Source organism: Hemitrygon akajei, chromosome 5 (genome assembly GCF_048418815.1).
Source record: "Hemitrygon akajei chromosome 5, sHemAka1.3, whole genome shotgun sequence".
Taxonomy (NCBI): domain Eukaryota; kingdom Metazoa; phylum Chordata; class Chondrichthyes; order Myliobatiformes; family Dasyatidae; genus Hemitrygon; species Hemitrygon akajei.
The window spans coordinates 167734581-167754728 of NC_133128.1; the positions used below are offsets into that span (position 1 = coordinate 167734581).

Genomic DNA, 20148 nt, shown 5'->3' on the forward strand with positions numbered 1-20148 from the left:
GCTTTTGCACCAGGTTTTAAGTGTGTTCTTATGTAACTACTGTAATGCCTTACCTAATTAAGCTTCCTTTCCACATGGAATCTTCAGCGAGTAATCCATTCCTAACAAAAAAAACTCAATTTGATCTCATGTTACTTCATTCAAACATTTATGGGTAGGACTTGGTTAGAAATCAAAAATATTTACTTTACCATTTTGATGTGACTTGGACATTTTAGATTACATGTTCAAGGCACCATCTAAATTATTGTTTTAATTAAAGTATTCATAAACATAATTTTCTGTGGTCTGTGTTTAGTAGTGGTGTAGAATCGCCAGTCGTTCTGGTATATGCAAGACTTATTAATCAAGGTTTCATGCTTATATTCTGACAGGCAGAAAGCTTTTAAATTCTCTGTTCCCACAGATTGCATATCCCAACTGGTTCTCAGCAAAACCAGTTCAACAGAATATTCTTACTGTCAGAGCAGATTATTCTGCCATGGAATATCATCTCCCAAAATGCCTGCTGGATCTGTTATTGTGGTTTATTTAAGTATATATTATTTTAGTCTGGGAAAAGATTTTGGTCTTAACTTAACAATATTTCTGGCCAGAAATATCATACACTAGCTGATTCTAGTCTCTCAAAATGTTTCTAGTATTCAATATCACTGTTTCCCCCAGTTAGACTTCATGTATCCCATACAATGACACCCATTGAATCATAATGATCATAACAAATTTTTTCATAGTTGACTGAAATATGCAGTACATTGTGTTGCCATGTTATTTGCCACTTTTTGAAAAGATATTAAAAGATGTAACTTATGAAATAAGGATTAAGGCCTGAATGACCATGCAATTATATTTGCATCAGAGAATTAACAATAAATGAAATCCTTGAGTGAAACATGTATCCTTCATTTCCCCTCAGCTATTAACAAAAATGCTTCCTTTCTTTTAAACATAAGGGGAAAATTTGTCTTACTAACCAGGTCATTGGGATGATTTTTATTAGCATGAGACCCAAAATCAAATTCAACATTGGGTTAAATGCAGTGTCACATCAATACTTTAATACATATTGCTGCTCTGGAAATCTAGATGGCTCCCATAATAAGTTAATTCAAAGAAAATGGTAAAGGTAATGGACATGAGGTACATACGATTTCAGTGGCTTTTTTTTTGTCTCTGTAGTACCTTTATAGAACACTGCTCATGCAGAGCTAGGTGATACAAGAACCTAGCATGTATGGTAATGCAAGCGTCATCCTACTCTAAGTAACCACAGCAGTGAATTACTTGTTACATACACCTGTTAGGGTGCATTCTCCAGATACCTTATGCGGTAACCGTAGCCTTCAGCCGGGAACAGATGTCATCAGGTGGTTCCCAAACCTTCAGAATCATACATGAATATGAGATCTCAGGAGATATTGGGTATCAATAGCACAGCTGATTTGCCCACTGTCCATTTTAATTCCTCAATATTTACCTTTTGATCACACAGTATTCAGTAACGTGATGTGTCACATAGATCTTGAAGAGATATGTAATTGTTGTAGACAAATTGATAGAGTTGCACAGCATAGAAATATATGGGTCCTTCGGCCCACCGCATCCATGCCAGACTTTTGCCCACAGAAAAATCCTTCCACACCATACCTACTTAAGCGCTTGTCTAAACATATCATAAACATACAGATTGTATTTGATTCCACTATGGTAATAAATTCATTCAAATTAGAATAACCCAGTATAAAAATCTTAAACAATTTTCTGAGCAACTCAACATTTTGTGTAGGTCTTGTAGCTTTAGTTTTTGGTTTGTTGGGTGGTAGACTTAGTCTCCTGACTTGATGTGTCTGGGTACTCTTGTTTTGTCTGGTGGATTTGGATCTCCTTTCCGGGGAACATGCTAAGATGGTAGCACTATATTAATACGCAGCAGCCTTTCTGGACTCTGAATTTGGGGATTGCCAAACGTTATGTGGATTTTCTGCTGTAGTCTGTTTTTGTCGTGTGCTTTTGTGATATCATTCTGGAGGAACATTGTTTCATTTTTAAAATGCATTGCAGTTGTGGTTTCTAAATGACAATAAACCAAAATTCAATTCAATTCAATACATAAGCATATGATTGGAATCTTCTAGCTGATGAGTTGTCCGTCAAAAGAGAACTACCACCAAGCAGTAGATTATCCTTTCTCTATAGTGATTACCTCTGAATATCGCTGGACCTCCAATATTTAAAAATCTCCTGAAATAATATTTTTGACCATTTTGTTGACAATTTTTTATGAAGTTACTGTGAGAATAGGGAGCTCCATTTTAGCTGAGGAGTTGGAATTGTATCAAAGCTAATGTTTTGTCTGCTCTATTCAGTTAATGCAATAACTCCGGATTCATCTCCAATCACTACTATTTGTGTTGATTCCTAATTAGTTTGATGTGGGGTCTACATTTGTGAAGGTTTTTGACTTGCAGAAGGTAGTTATTGTGCTGTTATTAGTATTTAACACAAATTATGATTTCTTTTGCCTACGTTCCTAGGTATTCATGCCTTACTTTTTAAATTTAATTAGGATGTGTTACACTTGAACTTAGGTTTAAGTCGGCTTCAAGAAAATATGAAATGCTGCTGTGTAAACCATAGGTAAAGATAACTTAGCATCAACCAGCATAGTCAGTGTCAGTGGCTTTCTGACTTTGCGACCCAGCTGCCTGCAAGATACGCAAACCAGGGCAGTACGATATGGAGAGCAAGCTGTTGCTCATGTAGCGGGCTCCACTTCTCTGCACAGCTGATGAATTCAAAGGAACAACATTGACTGATGCAGTTTGGCACCGGCGGAGTCACAGGAATTGCCAAGCAGCTTTGAACTCAGCTTAGCCAGTATAACATAATCAGAAAAATATTAAGACCAAGCTTTAGGGCGAATCTTCTTCTGAATACATTGGATTGAGCAGAACTTGTAACAATTGATGTTTTACTCTTTCTAGGATGAAGTACACAGTGTACCAGCTGATACTCAGGTAATAATGTGGTTCATAATTCTTTTTGCTCATGTTTTAAATTCTAAAATGCAGGAATAGAATTTATATTTCATTTACTGAATTATTACTCTTTATTTTGCCTTTTATAGATTGAAACTGCAGGAAATAAGACAGCTATAATCATTCCAGAATGCAACAGATCCCACTCTGGTCGGTATAACATCACTGCTAAGAACAAGGCTGGTCAAAAGACAGCACATGTCAGAGTAAATGTTCTTGGTATGTAATTGTTTTCTTAAGCTTTCTTGAAATAGAATGAATTGAGTAGTTTGATATGATTCCTCAATTATCCCTTGCTTTTAACAGATATGCCAGGATCACCAAAAGATCTTAAAGTGACTGACATTACAAGGAGTACCTGCAGACTTTCATGGAAGTCTCCGGACAATGATGGTGGAGACAGAATTAAAAGCTATGTTATAGAGAAAAAGACTGTCGAAGGAAAGGCTTGGGTAAAAGTTAATGTTTCCTGTGTTGGCACATCATATGTTGTGCCTGATCTTATTGAAGGGCAGGAGTACTTCTTCCGTGTCCGGGCAGAAAACCGATTTGGCGTTGGTCCACCAGTAGAAACTATCCAGAGGACTAGGGCCAGGGATCCAATCCGTAAGTTTCTTGTTTATAATATTTATTAATCCAGTAAACCTTGTTCAAATATCTTTACAACTTCAGTTAGCCATTTTTTGATGATTGCACTTTTACATTTCAGATCCTCCTGAGCCACCAACAAAACTCAAAACTGCTTTGGTTACTAAGAACTCTGTTTCACTTACCTGGAGGCCACCAAAGAATGATGGAGGGGCTCCAGTAACACATTACATTATTGAAAGTCTTGCCTTGGATCCAAGTGGAGAAAAGAAGGAATCTTGGAAACAGTGCAATAGGCGCGATGTGGAAGAAACCAAATTTACAGTAGAAGATCTCATTGATGGTGGAGAGTATGAATTCCGTGTAAAAGCTGTTAATGAAGCTGGCATTAGTAAACCATGTAATTCTGTTGGGCCTTTAGTTGTAAAAGACCAAACATGTAAGTACTTGCACAATTACCTGTTATCGGGCTAATGTAATACCATAAACACTAAATTTAAATGTTCCTAAAATTCACTGAATACTTTATGTCCAGGTGCACCTGCAATTGAACTTAAAGAATTCATGGAGGTAGAACAACGTACCGACATAAACATTGTTGCCAAAGTGAAGGGCACACCATTCCCAACTTTGACTTGGTACAAAGCACCTGTCCATAAACCAGAAGAAAAATCTAAAGTAGAATATGATCAGCATGTCAACAAAATTGTGACTGAGGATGGTTGTACTCTACTCATTCATCAGTCTCTCCGAAAGGACACAGGTCTTTACACTCTCACTGCAATAAACAACTTGGGCAGTGATTCAAAGGAAATGAGACTCAATGTTCTTGGTAACTTTTCTATTATTCCTCTAAATGTGTGGTATTTTTTATGTATTCCAGTCATTATACTATAAAGATTTTTTCTCTTACTTTTTCTATTGATTAGGACATCCTGGTCCTCCGGTGGGTCCTATTAAGTTTGAAGGAATTAGTGCTGAGAAAATGACCCTTTTGTGGTTACCGCCAAAAGATGATGGTGGCTCTAAGATCACCAACTATGTTGTTCAAAAGAGAGAAGCAAGTAGAAGGACTTGGATTCATGTTACCAGCGATGTTAAAGAGTGTATGTGTGAAGTACCCAAGTTATTGGAAGGACATGAATATGTTTTCCGCATCATGGCTCAGAATAAGTACGGCATTGGTGAACCTCTTGACAGCGAACCAGAGACAGCAAGAAACCTATTTAGTATGTATTGAAATAAATCTCTCCCACATTTTCTATATTTTGATGTTACTGATATTATCTGATATTTTGGACTAATAAAATTGCTTATCTAAAGTTCTCTGTTCACACTGAGTTGTACTTCTGTTGAAGTTTTAACAAAAAACATCGAAATAGGGCATATAATTCTGTGTATTCATTTACAAAAATCATTTGATTTTTCATTCCAACTTCTAATTCAATAATGCTGTAACAATATAACTTGTATATTAAAGATGTTAACTTTTCATTTTACAGCTGTACCTGGTGCTTGCGACAAACCAACTATTAGTAGTGTGAACCGCGATAGTATGGTAGTCAACTGGGAAGAACCGGAATATGATGGCGGCTCTCCAGTAACTGGCTACTGGTTAGAGCGTAAAGAGACCTCAGCAAAGAGATGGAATAGGATAAATCGTGATCCAATTAGGATTATGCCGCTTGGAGTATCCTATCATGTAACTGGCCTTATTGAAGGCTCATATTATCAATTCCGTGTGTTTGCTATCAATGCAGCAGGTGTTGGGCCCCCAAGTGTGCCTTCTGACCCAGTGGTTGCACGAGATCCCATAGGTGAGCATTGCATTTGTATGGTTGGAATTTTGAGACTTTTATACACGCATAATTTCTCTTTTAGATTGATGTACGCTTCAGCTGCTCAAACATTTCTATGCATCCTAATGTTTTATAATGTCAGCAGTCCTTTAGAAATGCATTGCCATTGCAAGCTATATTTCTTATTAATGAAAGCAAAAATAATAAAACAGCAACAAATACAGCATTCAAAAGACTACATTTCGTGTGAATCAACTTTTGAAGTTTATGATGCACTTAGCTTTATGTCCTTTTTTTCAAAACAGCACCACCTGGCCCTCCATTTCCCAAAGTGACAGACTGGACTAAGTCAACTGTAGATCTTGAATGGGCTCCACCAACGAAAGATGGCGGATCCAGAATCACTGGCTATTTTGTTGAATTTAAGGAAGAAGGAAAGGAAGAGTGGGAGAAGGTAAATTCAAATGTAATGATTATTATTTTTACACACATTTGTGATTTTACACATGAATCCATTTATTTTTCCTCCAGCACCAATACCATTAGTTGCCTTCCCAATTCAGTTCCAATCGTTGTCTTTGCCTGACAGTGATTGAGCACTATCATGGTAGTCTACCACCTTAGAGTTTTGAAATTTGGAGGCCCAAATGTTAAAATAGCTCAATCTCAATTCCAGTGCAGCTTTGCTCATTGGACTGGTCTTAAAAAAGAGCTAAAAGTACAATGTTTGTAAAAGTGAAGACCAAGCCCTAACACTTTCACTATGGGTCATTAGCTTCATTCTGAAGGATCCTTGAATCTAAAATATTTTTCACATTTCTTGGACAACCATTATTTGTCTGATTCTGTAAATCCCTCCTATGCCCAAAACACAGAATCACAGTAGATGGTTGAAAAAATTTAATTTAATTTTTGTCCATAAGACCATAAGACATAGAAGCAGAATTAGACCACTTGTCCCATCAAGCCTGCTGTGCTATTCCATCATGGACAATTTATTATTCCTCTCAACCCTTTTCTCCTGCCTTCTCCCCATAACCTTTGTTGCCCTGACTAATCAAGAACCTATCAATCTCTGCTTTAAATATACTCAATGACGGCCTCCACAGCTGTCTATGGCAATGAATTCCACAGATTCACCATGCTCTGACTAAGAAATTTTTCCTCATCTCTGTTTTTAATGACATCCTTCTATTCTGAAGCTGTGCCCTCTGGTCCTAGATTCGCTCACTATAGGAAGCATCCTCTCCATATTCATTCTATCTAGTCCTTTCAATGTTCAATAGGTTTCAATGAGACCCCTCCCCCCGTTCTAAACTCCAGCAAGTACAGAGCCCAGACTCATCAAACACACTTCATACATTAACACTTTCATTCCTAGAATCATTCTTGTGAACCTCCTCAGGACCCTCTCCAATGCCAGCAAATCCTTTCTTTGTTATGGGACAAAAACTGCTCACAATACTCCAAGTATGATCTGATCAATGCCTGAAAAAGTCTCAGCAACATATCCTTGCTCTTATATTCTAGTCCTCTCAAAATGAATGTTAACATTGTATTTGCCTTCATTACCACTGACTTAACCTGCAAATTAACCTTTGAGGAATTCCACACATGGACTCTTGCACCTCTTATTTTTGAATTTTCTTTTCTCCCTGCTTAGAAAATAGTCTACACCTTTATTCCTTCTATCAAACTGCATGAGCATACACTTCCCTGCACTATATTCCATCTGCCATTCTATGCCCATTCTCCCAATCTAATTTCTTCTGCAGTGTTCATGTTTCTTCACCTATCCACCTATCTTTGTATCATCTGCAAAATTGGCCACAAAGCCATCAATTCTGTCATCCAAATCATTGAAATATAATGTGAAACTAAGTGGTCCCAATACCAACCCCTGTAGAACACCAGAGGCCAAAAGGAATAGACCCCCTAATCTTCTATCCATACTAGTATATTTCCCATAATACTATGAGGGGTTATCTTGCTAAGATGCCTCATGTGTAGCACCTTGTTAAAGGCCTTTTGAAAATCTAAATAAACAGTATCAACTGGTTATTATTCTTTGTTTATCCTGCCTGTTATTTCCTCAAATAATACCAACAGATTTGTTAGGTAAGATTTCCCCTTAAGGAAACCATGCTGACTTTGGCCTATGTTGTCATGCACTCCAAGTACCCTGAAATCTCATCCTTAATAATAGACTCCAGCATTTTCCCAACCACTGATTTTGGGCTAACAGCCTCTCATTTCCTTTCTTCTGCCTCCTTCCCTTCATAAGTAGCCTGCACTTACATATCCACTGCCCTTATTAAGCCTTTTGATGAAATCAGAAATATCAGAGCAATGTGAAAAGGGCTCAAAAGGCCTAGATTTTAACTTCCATCTTTCACTTACCCAATCTGGAAGAATGGTTTTATCTATTTTCATCAAAATTGAAACTTTGCTCTATTTTCTGCTGGCTTTTCACAGGTTAAAGACAAAGAAATTAGAGGCACAAAGTTTGTTGTTCCAGGACTGAAGGAGGGAAGTATATACAGATTCAGAGTAAGAGCAGTAAATGCTGCTGGAGTTGGTGAACCAGGAGAGGTTTCTGATGCCATTGAAGTCAAGGATAGAACAGGTAAAAATAAAGATTTTTTAAAACTTTATTTCAATACATTATTTTGGCAATAATAAATATCTGACTTAATTCTGATTATATAATCTAGTCATTCCAGATATTAACTTGGATGCCAGTGTGAGAGACAAAATTGTGGTACATGCTGGTGGTGTAATTCGTATCTTGGCATATGTATCGGGTAAACCAGCTCCAGAGATCTCATGGGCAAAGGATGATAAGCCAATGCCAAAAGAAGCTGCAATTGAAACCACCGTGATCAGTTCTGCTCTGGTTATAAAGAATTGTCAGCGACACCATCAAGGAGTATACAACCTTATTGCTAAGAATACAGGGGGTGAAAGAAGAAAGACCATTATTGTTGAAGTTTTAGGTAAATATTAATTTCTGATTTTGCACAATTTTTCACAAATTTTATGATCAGTTTTTCTCAAGAACAAATAAATTTATTTTTTCTTAATTGCAGATGTTCCTGGACCAGTAGGTGAACCTTTCCGCTGTGAAAACCTAACAATTGATTCTTGCAAATTAACATGGTTCTTCCCTGAAGATGATGGTGGTTCTGCAATTACCAACTATATGATTGAAAAGCGTGAAGTTGAACGTCGTGGTTGGTCACCTGTCACATACACAGTTACTAGACAGAATGCTGTTGTCCAGAATCTGATCCCAGGAAATGCTTATTTCTTTAGAATTGCAGCTGAAAATATTATCGGCATGGGCCCATGGGTGCAGACAAATCAAGAAATTATAGTTAAAGAGCCAACATGTAAGTAATGTTTCTAATTTTATGTTTCTCATTTTTAAGTATTAAATCTATTTTAGCCACTAAATACACAAACCTTTCTACTTTCTTTTCCAACTTGTAGCTGTCCCTGAACGTCCTGAAGATCTTGAAGTAACAGCAGTTACAAAGCAATCAGTTAGCTTAAAATGGAAGCCTCCTAAATACGATGGTGGTTCAGAAATAACAATGTATGTTCTTGAGTGTCGTTTGATTGGTAAAGAGAAGTTCATCAAAATTACTAAGGAGAAGTTGTTAGATCGGATGTTTACACATAGTAGCTTAAAGGAAGGTGACACATATGAGTACCGTGTCAGTGCAGTAAATGCTATCGGCCAAGGGAAACCATCGTTCTGTACAAAACCAATAACTTGCAAGGATCAGCTTGGTAAGATTAATTTCAAATATTTTGCAAATTGAAATTTCTTGTCAAAATGGTAATAATTGTGTGTAAATTATCTTTAGAACCACCAACACTCGAACTGGATTTCCGAGATAAGTTTATTGTACGTGTGGGTGAATCCTTCAACTTGACAGGACGATATAAAGGGAAACCTACACCAAAAGTTTCTTGGTTTAAGGATGATGAACCAGTCGAAGAGACAAATTGCTTAAAAGTCAACACAACTCCAACGAAACTATGTCTAACTATTTTGAAAGGTGTCCGTGCTAATTCCGGTAAATACTGTGTTGTTCTGGAGAACAGCACAGGAGTACGAAAGGGTCTGTGTCAAGTGACTGTGGTTGGTAAGTTAATTAGTTTTCACCTTTTTCAGATTAAAATTTTGTAACATTGAATTAAAATGCAGTATTGAAACCAATTTTACCTTCTTCAGATCGTCCACAACCTCCGGTTGGCCCAGTAGTTTTCGATGAAGTTCACAGAGATAGAATGATTATTTCCTGGAAACCTCCACTTGATGATGGAGGCAGTTCAATCACAAATTATATTGTTGAAAAGAGGGATACAAACAGAGAACTCTGGATGCCTGTTACGTCTTCAACTACAAAGACAACTTGTAAAGTTCCAAAATTAATTGAAGGTCGGGATTATATTATTCGTATCTATGCTGAAAACATGTATGGAATCAGTGATGCATTGCTTTCAGAAGAAGTTAAAGCCAAAGATCGCTACAGTAAGTGCTGGACCTCAGAATTTATTAATAAATTAAAAAAGCAAATATTGAATAAAGTAAATTTAAAAATCAGGTGTGTTTTCTATCTTTTGTTGTCTGGAATATGACAGTTTATAGTTTACTAATGTTTTGTATTTAAAGGCTTTGTTATTTTGTTAAAATAAAGTGATACTTATGTGTGGTGATAGCAAATATGTTCTGTCTCCTATCATATTAATGGATCTATAAACTTGGTCTATAATTTTTTTACCAAGTTTTTGTTTTATTTTTTTTCTGAAGGAGTTCCAGAAGCACCAGAACAACCAGTTATAAAAAATATTACAAAAGATTCGGCTATGGTAGTTTGGAATAGACCTCGAGATGGAGGCAAACCCATCATTAAATATATTGTTGAAAAGAAAGAAACAATGTCCAACCGCTGGTTAAGAGTATCCAAAGAGCCAATTTATCCAGACACTCAGTATACTGTAACAGATCTCCTTGAAGGCTGTGAATATGAATTCCGTGTCTCAGCAGAAAATGAAATAGGAGTTGGAGACCCTAGTCCACCATCTAAACCCTTCTTTGCAAAAGATCCAATAGGTATATGTCGCTTACGTCCATTTCTTTCTTTTCTTTGAAATAACAATTTGTGATGTATTTGTAAGATTTATTCTGACAACAATTTTACTCTTCATTTAGTTAAACCAAGTCCACCTGTTACTCCTCAAGCAGTAGACAAAACTAAATCTACTGTTGATTTATCTTGGCAACCTCCTCGCCATGATGGAGGAGGCAAAATATTGGGATATTTAGTGGAATATCAGAAAGTTGGTGAAGAAGAGTGGAAGAAAGCCAATCAAACGCCAGACTCTTGTCCTGACATTCATTTTAAGGTGGCAGGTCTTAATGAAGGTGATACATACAAATTCCGGATTCTAGCAGTCAATCAAGCTGGTGAATCAGATCCAGCTTATGTTCATGATCCTGTTCAAGCAAAAGACAGAATTGGTAAGTGATGTACTGTATGTTGTGTATTTAATACTGCAATAATATTGTAAATATATTGTTTGATTAAGCATTCTTTGAATAATTCATTACTGGTTATATGTAAAAGTACATTAACAGCATATGACATTATGTCACAACATCATAGTAAATGTATTATCAAAGTATATATATGTCACCATATACAACCCTGAGGTTCATTGTACTTTCTTCCTGATGGCAGTAGCAAGAATAGAACATCTGGGTGGTGGGAGTCCCTGATGATGGACGTTGCTTTCCTGTGACTCCATCGAGATATGCTCAGTGGAGGGAAAAGCTTTACCTGTGATGGACTGGGCTATGTCCGCTACTTTTTGTAGTCTTTTGCATTCAAGGGTGTTGGTGTTTCTATACCAGGCCATGAGGCAACCAGTCAATACACTCTCTAGCACATATCTATAGAAGTTTGTCAATCTGAATCTTCACAAACTGTTAGGAAGTAGAGGCGCTGGTGTGCTTTCTTTGTAATTACACTTACGTGCTGGGCCCAGGACAAGATCTCTAAGGAATCAAGGAATGCACCTCACTAAAGTAAAGAACAAAGTAGACATTTTATTCCCACTCTGTATTTTTCTTTTGATTAATTTCTGAAATTACAAGACATACCAATGTACAGGATTGCCATGTGGATCATTCCACATTGATAACTTCTATAATTAATGCTGTTCTGTCAAATTGTTTCTATATATGTAAAACTTTCTTATTTGTTTTGCAGAGGCTCCTGAATTGTTCGTAGATGCCAACATGGCTCGAAGTGTAAACATAAAAGCAGGAACTACCTTAACCCTCAGTGCAACCATAAAAGGAATGCCAATTCCAAAGGCCAGTTGGAAAAAGAATGACAATGAAGTACCAGTTAAAGCTGACATTGAAAGAACAGCAGGGAGAAGCAAGCTTGAAATCCGTAATACTGTCAGAAATGACAGTGGATGTTATTCATTAACTGTTGAGAATGAAGCTGGTAGCAAGAGTGCTGCTTGTACTGTTACTGTATTAGGTAATGTGAATGGGCCATGAGAGTTATTAGATCAATTTTAATCAAATTGATTTGTTCAGTAATTAAAATAATAGGAAACTCTTAATTATTTTCAGATAAACCTGGTCCACCACGTAACTTGCAAGTTAGTGAAGTTAGAAGTGATTCGTGTTATCTGACTTGGAAGGAACCAGAAGACAATGGCGGTGCTGTTATCTCTAACTATATAATCGAGAAACGAGATGTTGCAGCTCCTCAGTGGATCCCTATCTCATCCACAAGCAAAAAGCATAGCATTATGGCTAAGTACTTAATGGAAGGCACCCAGTATTTGTTCCGCGTGGCTGCTGAAAATCAGTATGGTCGAAGTAGCTTTGTGGAATCAGTAAAACCTATAAAGGCCCTTGATCCAATATGTAAGTTGTTATTTGTTGAGATTAACATTTTCATATGAAAACTCATAATATTTACACCATAACATTTAACTTACCAGGCTGTTGCTTATTTTTATAGCTCCTCCTGGCCCACCTAAGAACTTACACCATGTTGACGTGGACAAGACTGAGGTGTCTCTTGTTTGGAATTATCCAGACCGTGATGGAGGTTCGGAAATCAAGGGATTTTTAGTTGAATACCAGGAAGAAGGAGCAAAAGACTGGATTAAATTCAAAACTGTTAGCATACCTGAATGTGTTGTAACTGGTTTAGAACAGGGAAAGATATACAGGTTCCGTGTTAAAGCTCAAAACGCTGCTGGGCTTAGTCGTCCAGATACAACTGTCCCTGTACTGTGTCAGGAGAAACTAGGTTGGTTTGTTTACTTGCTTTGTTCTTTCAATTACTTTTTTATTTTATTGTCACATCCTTGACATATATTTATTCATTTCTGCTTTATGTTATAGTGTCACCCTCGGTGGAAGTAGATGTAAGTTTGATTGAAGGTCTTGTCGTCAAGGCTGGCAGCACAGTCAAACTTCCTGCTTTAATGAGAGGCATTCCTACTCCTTCAGTAAAGTGGGTCACTGACAGTACTGAACTTAAGTCAGAAGGCGAATACAAGATTGATACTGACAACCGTTCTACTATGCTAACAATTAAGAACTGCACCAGGAAACATAGTGGTGAATATGTACTTACTGTCTCTAATCCAGCTGGTAGTAAGTCAGTGGCTCTACACTTGATCGTTCTGGATGTTCCAGGCCCCCCCGTTGGTCCAACCAATATCCTCGAAGTAACACCACAGCACATGATCATCTCTTGGCGTCCACCTAAGGATGATGGTGGAAGCCCTGTTATGAACTACATTGTTGAGAAACGAGAAACTAAGAAAGAAACCTGGGGTATTGTTACCTCTGGAGGCACAAGTACCCAAGCGAAAATTCCACGTCTTCAGAAAGGCTGCGAATATATTATGCGCGTTCGAGCTGAAAACAAGATTGGTATTGGTGAACCATTAGAGTCTAAACCAACTGTAGCTAAGCATATGTTTGATGTTCCAGGCCCACCTACTAAACCAACTATTTATGATATCACAGAAAATGCAGTCACAGTATCTTGGGGTGTACCAAAATACGATGGTGGTAGTCCAGTTATTGGTTACATAATGGAACGAAGGGAAAAAACTGGTAAATGGATCCGTGTAAATAAGACTCCAATACTAGATCTAAAATTGAGAACCGTTGGACTTTTTGAAGGTAATACATATGAATTCAGAATATTTGCTGAAAATATTGCTGGTCTAAGCAAACCATCACCAGTCTCTGATTCAGTCTCGGCAATCCGCCCTATAAGGCCACCTGGACCACCTATCAATCCCAAACTGAAGGACAAGACAAGAGAAACTGTTGACTTAGTCTGGACAAAGCCCAGCAATGATGGAGGCAGCCCAATCTTAGGATATATTGTAGAATGTCAGAAAGCTGACACTACAAAGTGGAATAGAATTAATAAAGATGATTTAATCCCACAGTGTGCTTTTAGAGTACCTGGCCTTATTGAAGGAAATGAATACAGATTCCGCATAAAGGCTGCCAACATTATTGGTGAAGGTGAACCAAGGGAGCTGCCAGAATCTGTAATCGCAAAAGATATTCTTTATCCTCCAGAGCTGGAACTTGATATTGTTTGCCGTGATCTAATCACAGTTCGTGTTGGACAAACTATTTCAATAACAGGACGTGTTAAAGGCCGACCAGATCCAGAAATTACATGGTCAAAAGAAGGCAAGGTGCTTGTTGCTAGCAAACGTATAGAGATTCGTAATGATTACCCTGTGATACAGCTACTAATTAAAGAGGCGACCAGAGCTGATCATGGTAAATACCATGTAGTTGCTAAAAATAATAGTGGACAAGTTCAAGCTGCTGTTATTGTCAACGTCCTTGATAGACCAGGCCCTTGTAAGAATATCAGGACAAGCTATGTCACTAAAGATTCCTGTATGCTTTCCTGGGAGAATCCTGATGATAATGGAGGCTCAGAAATTACTAACTATATAGCAGAAAACCGTCAACCCAATCAGAGAGGATGGTCTTTGATCTCATCTGATTTAACTAAACGTGTAGTGAAGGTTCCACTTACAACAAACCATGAGTACTTCTTCAGAGTGTGTGCAGAAAACAAAGTTGGACTAGGTCCAACAATTGAAACGAAAACACCAATCTTAGCCATTGATCCTGTTGAGAAGCCTGGAGAACCAGAAAACCTACATGTTGCTGATATAGGAAAGACTTTTGTTCTCCTTAAGTGGAGAAGACCTGATTATGATGGTGGTAGCCCTAACCTGTCTTATCATGTCGAGAGAAAATTAAAGGACACAGATGAATGGGAAAGAGTGCACAAAGGAAGTATTAAAGAGACAAGTTTCATGGTTGATAGATGTATTGAGAACCAGACTTACCAGTTTAGAGTTCAGACCAAGAATGAAGGTGGTGAAAGCAATTGGGTGAAGACTGATTATATTATTGTCAAGCCAGAAGTACAAAAACCAGTCTTGGATCTAAAGCTTGCTGGAATATTAACTGTAAAAGCAGGTGAAACTTTCAGAATTGAAGCAGCAATGAGAGGCAAACCTCAACCAGAAGTTGTTTGGGTAAAAGACAAAGATGCAATTGATCTTAGCAGATCTCCCCGAGCTAAGATTGACACAACTTCTGACGCATCCAGATTAATTGTAATTAAATCTAAGCGAGAAGACAGTGGTAAATATACAATCACTGCAACTAATCAGGCTGGTTCCTTTACAGCTTATGCTACTGTGAATGTTTTGGATGTACCAAGTGAAGTCAGAAATTTGAAAGTATCTGGCATTGCAAGTGATAGGTGTAGAGTCAGCTGGGATGCACCAGCAGATGATGGTGGATGTGAAATTCAAAACTATGTTCTTGAAAAATGTGAAAGCAAAAGAATGGTCTGGTCCGTATTCTCTACTTCTATAATTAATGAATATGCAAATGTCACTCGTTTGGTTGAAGGAAATGAATACATATTCCGAGTGCGTGCAGAAAACAAAATAGGCACAGGTCCACCATCAGAAACTAAGCCCATTGTAGCTAAGACACAGTTTAATAGACCAGGTCCTCCAGATGCACCAGAAGTCAGCAAAGTCAGCAGAGAAGAAATGACTGTTGTATGGAATCCACCAGAAGATGATGGAGGAAAATCAATCACGGGATACATATTGGAGAAGAAAGAGAAACGAGCAGTTAGATGGGTGGCAGTCACAAAGAGTCCAATCCCAGAGAGGCGAATGAAAGTTACAAATTTGATTCCTGAACATGAATACCAGTTCCGTGTCAAAGCTGAAAACGAAGTTGGATTAGGAGAACCAAGTCCACCTTCAAGACCAGTATTAGCAAAGGATCCAATGGGTATATACATTTTTAACATTAAGTCAATTTTCTATAAACAAGTTTGAATGCTTTTCTCATCACTCACACCAAATTCTCTTAATTTATATTCTGTTTTTCTATACACAGAACCTCCTGGTCCACCAAGTGGCCTTAAGGTGATTGATAGTACAAAGTCCTCCATTTCTCTTGGCTGGACAAAGCCTGTTTATGATGGTGGTTCTCCTGTCACTGGCTATGTTGTTGAAATGAGACCAAAGGGTGTCAGTAAATCTCCTGATGAAGGATGGACGAGATGTAATGTTGCAGCTCAGTTGGTTGTAACCCAGTTTACTGCGAGCGGCCTTGATGAGAAACAAGAATATGAGTTTAAGGTTTCTGCACAGAATCAGGTTGGAATTGGTCGTCCTGCTGAACTTAAAGAAGCAGTATATCCAAAGGAGATCTTAGGTGTGCATTGCATTTTACCTTTCTTTACTTTATGGTATAATAAAATATATTTCATGAACTCATATTCTTTTCTTCAAGAGAATAATTCTTTCATAAAATGGATCTTTTTCAGAACCACCAGAGATTGACTTAGATGCAAGCCTGAGGAAAGTGTTAATTGTCAGAGCTGGATGTCCTATCAGATTATTTGCCACCATCAGGGGCCGACCAGCACCTAAAGTTACTTGGAGGAAGATTGGAATAGACAACGTTGTTCGAAGGGGTCAAGTAGACTTGATTGACACAATGACTTTCCTTGTCATTCCTGATAGTACCCGTGATGATTCTGGCAAATATTCATTGATGCTTGTAAATGCAGCAGGTGAAAAGGCTGTGTTTGTGAATGTTAAAGTTCTGGGTGAGTACCTCCTTTTTATGTTCTATTTCATGATTTGATTTAACCATGAGAAAAGACTTTCTGATACGTTAAAGAGAATTTTCCTGATTGCTGTATTTCTTGTCCCAAGAAGAAGGACATGTTGCTAGATCTAATTTTGGAAAGTAAATAATGAGTAAACTGGATAATGCTGTATTCCTGGGATTTTCAACTGTTGATTATATTGTATAACGTTTTATTTGTAACACATAAGGAGAAGGAGCACCATGAATAAAAATGCTTCAGGTAATTGAGAAGAGATTACTGGAGTCAATTGCAAGGCAGAAATGTGATAATGCAGTGGACAGATAGTACAAGAATAAGTTGACAGCTAAGATAAAAAGAGAATCAAAATGGCACATTAATGATGTGTCACAGAATAAAATGGACCAAAGAAGAAATGGCTGAGGAATTAATTAATGACTCAGTAAAGGTATTTACTAATAGATTAGATATTAACAAAGTCATGTGAAGCAAGGAAGTTATCAGGATATTGAAAGAAATTTTAAAAAGAATAAACTTAAGGCACTAGAAAGGTCTAAAGTGCTGTACATGGTGTTCATCCATTTTGAATATGGTGCAAAGCCAAATGGTGTGTGTTGGATTTCTAAGGAATGTAAATGTAGATGTTACAGAGTTTCTGAAATATTTTAAAGTATTCTAAGGTTAGAAGGATGCCACAAAAATGGAAGCCTGCAAATTTTCCACTCCACTACAAAAATTGGGGAATTAATTTATTTTGGTCCTGGACATATATACAATAACCTGGGAGAATATTGAGGTTTTTGATTACTTAACAGTTAGGGATGTGCCAGATGATTTATATATATATACACACACACACACACACACACACACACACAGACTTAAATAATATGTTTGTTCACTATACTGGAATGACAGAGACAGTTGTAACATATGTTCTAATAACTGTGGATAGAAAACAGAGGGTTATAGACTAGATAGAAGGACCTCATGGTGTTTTTCAGAATTTAGTTCTGGAGCCACTGCTTCTAATCATAACCATTAATGGCTTGGGCTTAAAAGTAAAGAGCAATATTCTAAAATGTTGAAATTATTCAAAATTTGTATGTGTAATGATACTAACAGATAGCAGTGAAGAATTTAGAGTTCAAGTGCTCCATGAGGAGGTTGTCAGAATTTCTAAGAAGAAAATAAAGTAGGTTATGTGAGCCTAAAGCATATGAAAAACATGTGAAATTATCTGTTTTGGTAGGGTGAATGAGGAGAGGTAAGACAAACTAAATGGAACAGTTTTAAAGATAAACATATTGTTGTTTTAAGTAAATGTTTTAAATGCCAGGTCTGATTAACAAAAGAGATAAGGTTCAACATGTTTACCAGAGGTTGCAATAACCTTTTGAGAAAAACAGCTGATTGTCCTAAGCATCCCATCAAAATGGAGGTGTCCATGAATGGCCTAAGGCAGTGTGTTCTTTGGTCATACCTGTGATTGATCAAGCACTCTTAATTGTTTCTCTGATGATCAGAGATTTAAAACCAGTTGAAATAGATGTAAACAACTCAGTATGTAAAAGTTTATTTAAATAATTAAGAATAATCAATTTAAAAGCACACACAATTGACATAAATTAAGTAAAATTCAATTCAGTGATGTCATTCAAATGTCATGGCTATGATAGCTGATATAAAGCCAGTTACATTCCTTGCATTCTGCTCCTGAACTTCATCCTGAAAGTCAAATGTACAGCAGCATAAGTGCAAAAGTCAGGAATGCACTAACCTGTGCCATAATTTCAGTTCATTAGCAGTTCTGTCTGGAGTCATAAACTGAAAAGGATCATAATCGGAGCCAATAAAACACAAGCCTAGAAATTCAATTGCATTGCTCATTATTTTCAATGTTAGGCAAGTGCTTTCCTTCAGGTTGAAAATATGAGAAAAAAAAATTCAAGTCATTTTGAATCCTCCTTGCAACTCAAAATCATTCTGATTTTGGAGCATTGAGAGGGAGCTTGGACCATGTTAAGCTGGGGGCATCTGCCATTGGCCAATCATGAAATAAAGTGATCTTCAAACTGCAATGCCAATCTGAGAAGGCTACAAGCTTAAAAAAGTGCATATTTAAATCGTTGGAGGTTTCCACACTAAAAATGAAAGCCTTCCCAGAATCCTTACCATAGTCAACCAAAGGATACCGCCATACAAATTGAAGCCTCTTCAGTTCCAAAAATCACTACTCCATGTGCTGTCTATATCCTATACATAACAAAATGCTAGTTTTCCTGACACTGCAAAACCCTGCTAGCCATGCATGATTTCCTCTTGCCACTTCTCCCCACCGATTCTCCAGCTTCAAATATCATTGCGTTCCACTCTCCTGGCCAAGGTTCACCCCATCTCTTCCTTCTATTGGGCTAATGGACAGCCATTTCCTAGGCACAGCCTCAGGAAAGTAGCCCTTTTTCTTTACTCTTAGGTAGGGCTGTAGATTTATGTAGTGGACCAACAACTAAACCTTGTTTCAGTTGCCTTCAGCCACACCAAATGTGCGTGCTAGAATTTCTAGGTAAAGTTCAAGTTTATTGTCATTCAACCATACACATGTATGCCAACAAATGAGACAACATTCCTCCAGACCAAAGTGCACAACACCTACTATATAATTCACACACAAAACACATAAAGTAATATTACCACAAATTAACAAATAATATTGTACATATATGATGCAAGTTAAAAGTGTTACATACCACGTAACTGGGTGTCTAACCAGCAGAGAAAGAAAAATCCGTTGGAGTCTGGTGATACTATATTCAAAAGTGTTTATTAGTAAAATAAGCAAATCAATACCAATAATGCAAATATATAGATAACACAAGTTAGCAATAATAAACCTAAAGGTGTAGGAATAATAATAAGCAATAGTAAACAAGCTCTATCGATGTCTAGGGGTAAATGAATTGTCATAAAAAGTATAAAGTTCAATTCGGTTCATGCGTGCTGAGGTAGATATGGTTGTTGTGTTGTAATCGTTGGAGAGAGAGAGAACGTGCGAGATGTAACAGCAACTGTTGCAGCAGTCAAATCTTTTACTTCTTTCTTGATCCATAGTGTCATTGTGGCCATTCAGTTATGACCCCTCTGTAATTCAGCTAGACTGTTCTTCTGTGGTGGACTCGTCACTCTGGCATGAGTGGACACACACACACAAGTCCCCACCGGCCCCACTGTAACACTGTGAGTTTAATTGACCGATCTCCTGGTTCAGTCTCCAATACCCCCACTGTTCCTGTGGGTTCCAACACTCAATCAGTGTTCAATGGTGTGTCTCCTGGTGCGTCTGAAGGGTGTCTCTCCAGACCTGACTTTTATCCCTACTCACGGGGTCTCAGCTATCAATCAATTTTGAATGACTGTGTCCATCAAACCAGCCCACTCTGGCAGTCCACTGAGGAATGTTAATGAGCAAAATGGTAGAAG

The 20148-nt window shown here is 37.5% G+C and overlaps 1 protein-coding gene across 4 annotated transcripts in view; it reads left to right on the forward strand.

Annotated features, from left to right (window-relative positions):
• Positions 1-20148, forward strand: part of ttn.2 (titin, tandem duplicate 2) — a 340760-nt gene that overhangs the window by 247656 nt on the left and 72956 nt on the right. For all 4 annotated transcript variants that reach the window (XM_073047117.1, XM_073047118.1, XM_073047119.1 and 1 more), the window contains 22 exons: positions 2985-3017; positions 3128-3257; positions 3345-3644; positions 3748-4065; positions 4162-4458; positions 4556-4855; positions 5129-5443; positions 5731-5879; positions 7901-8051; positions 8140-8421; positions 8515-8817; positions 8918-9220; positions 9298-9579; positions 9669-9968; positions 10248-10550; positions 10650-10958; positions 11710-11991; positions 12087-12386; positions 12484-12777; positions 12873-15839; positions 15948-16268; positions 16381-16665. In XM_073047117.1, the coding sequence (XP_072903218.1) occupies positions 2985-3017; positions 3128-3257; positions 3345-3644; positions 3748-4065; positions 4162-4458; positions 4556-4855; positions 5129-5443; positions 5731-5879; positions 7901-8051; positions 8140-8421; positions 8515-8817; positions 8918-9220; positions 9298-9579; positions 9669-9968; positions 10248-10550; positions 10650-10958; positions 11710-11991; positions 12087-12386; positions 12484-12777; positions 12873-15839; positions 15948-16268; positions 16381-16665 (8524 nt within the window). The remainder of the gene's footprint in view (positions 1-2984; positions 3018-3127; positions 3258-3344; positions 3645-3747; positions 4066-4161; positions 4459-4555; positions 4856-5128; positions 5444-5730; positions 5880-7900; positions 8052-8139; positions 8422-8514; positions 8818-8917; positions 9221-9297; positions 9580-9668; positions 9969-10247; positions 10551-10649; positions 10959-11709; positions 11992-12086; positions 12387-12483; positions 12778-12872; positions 15840-15947; positions 16269-16380; positions 16666-20148) is intronic.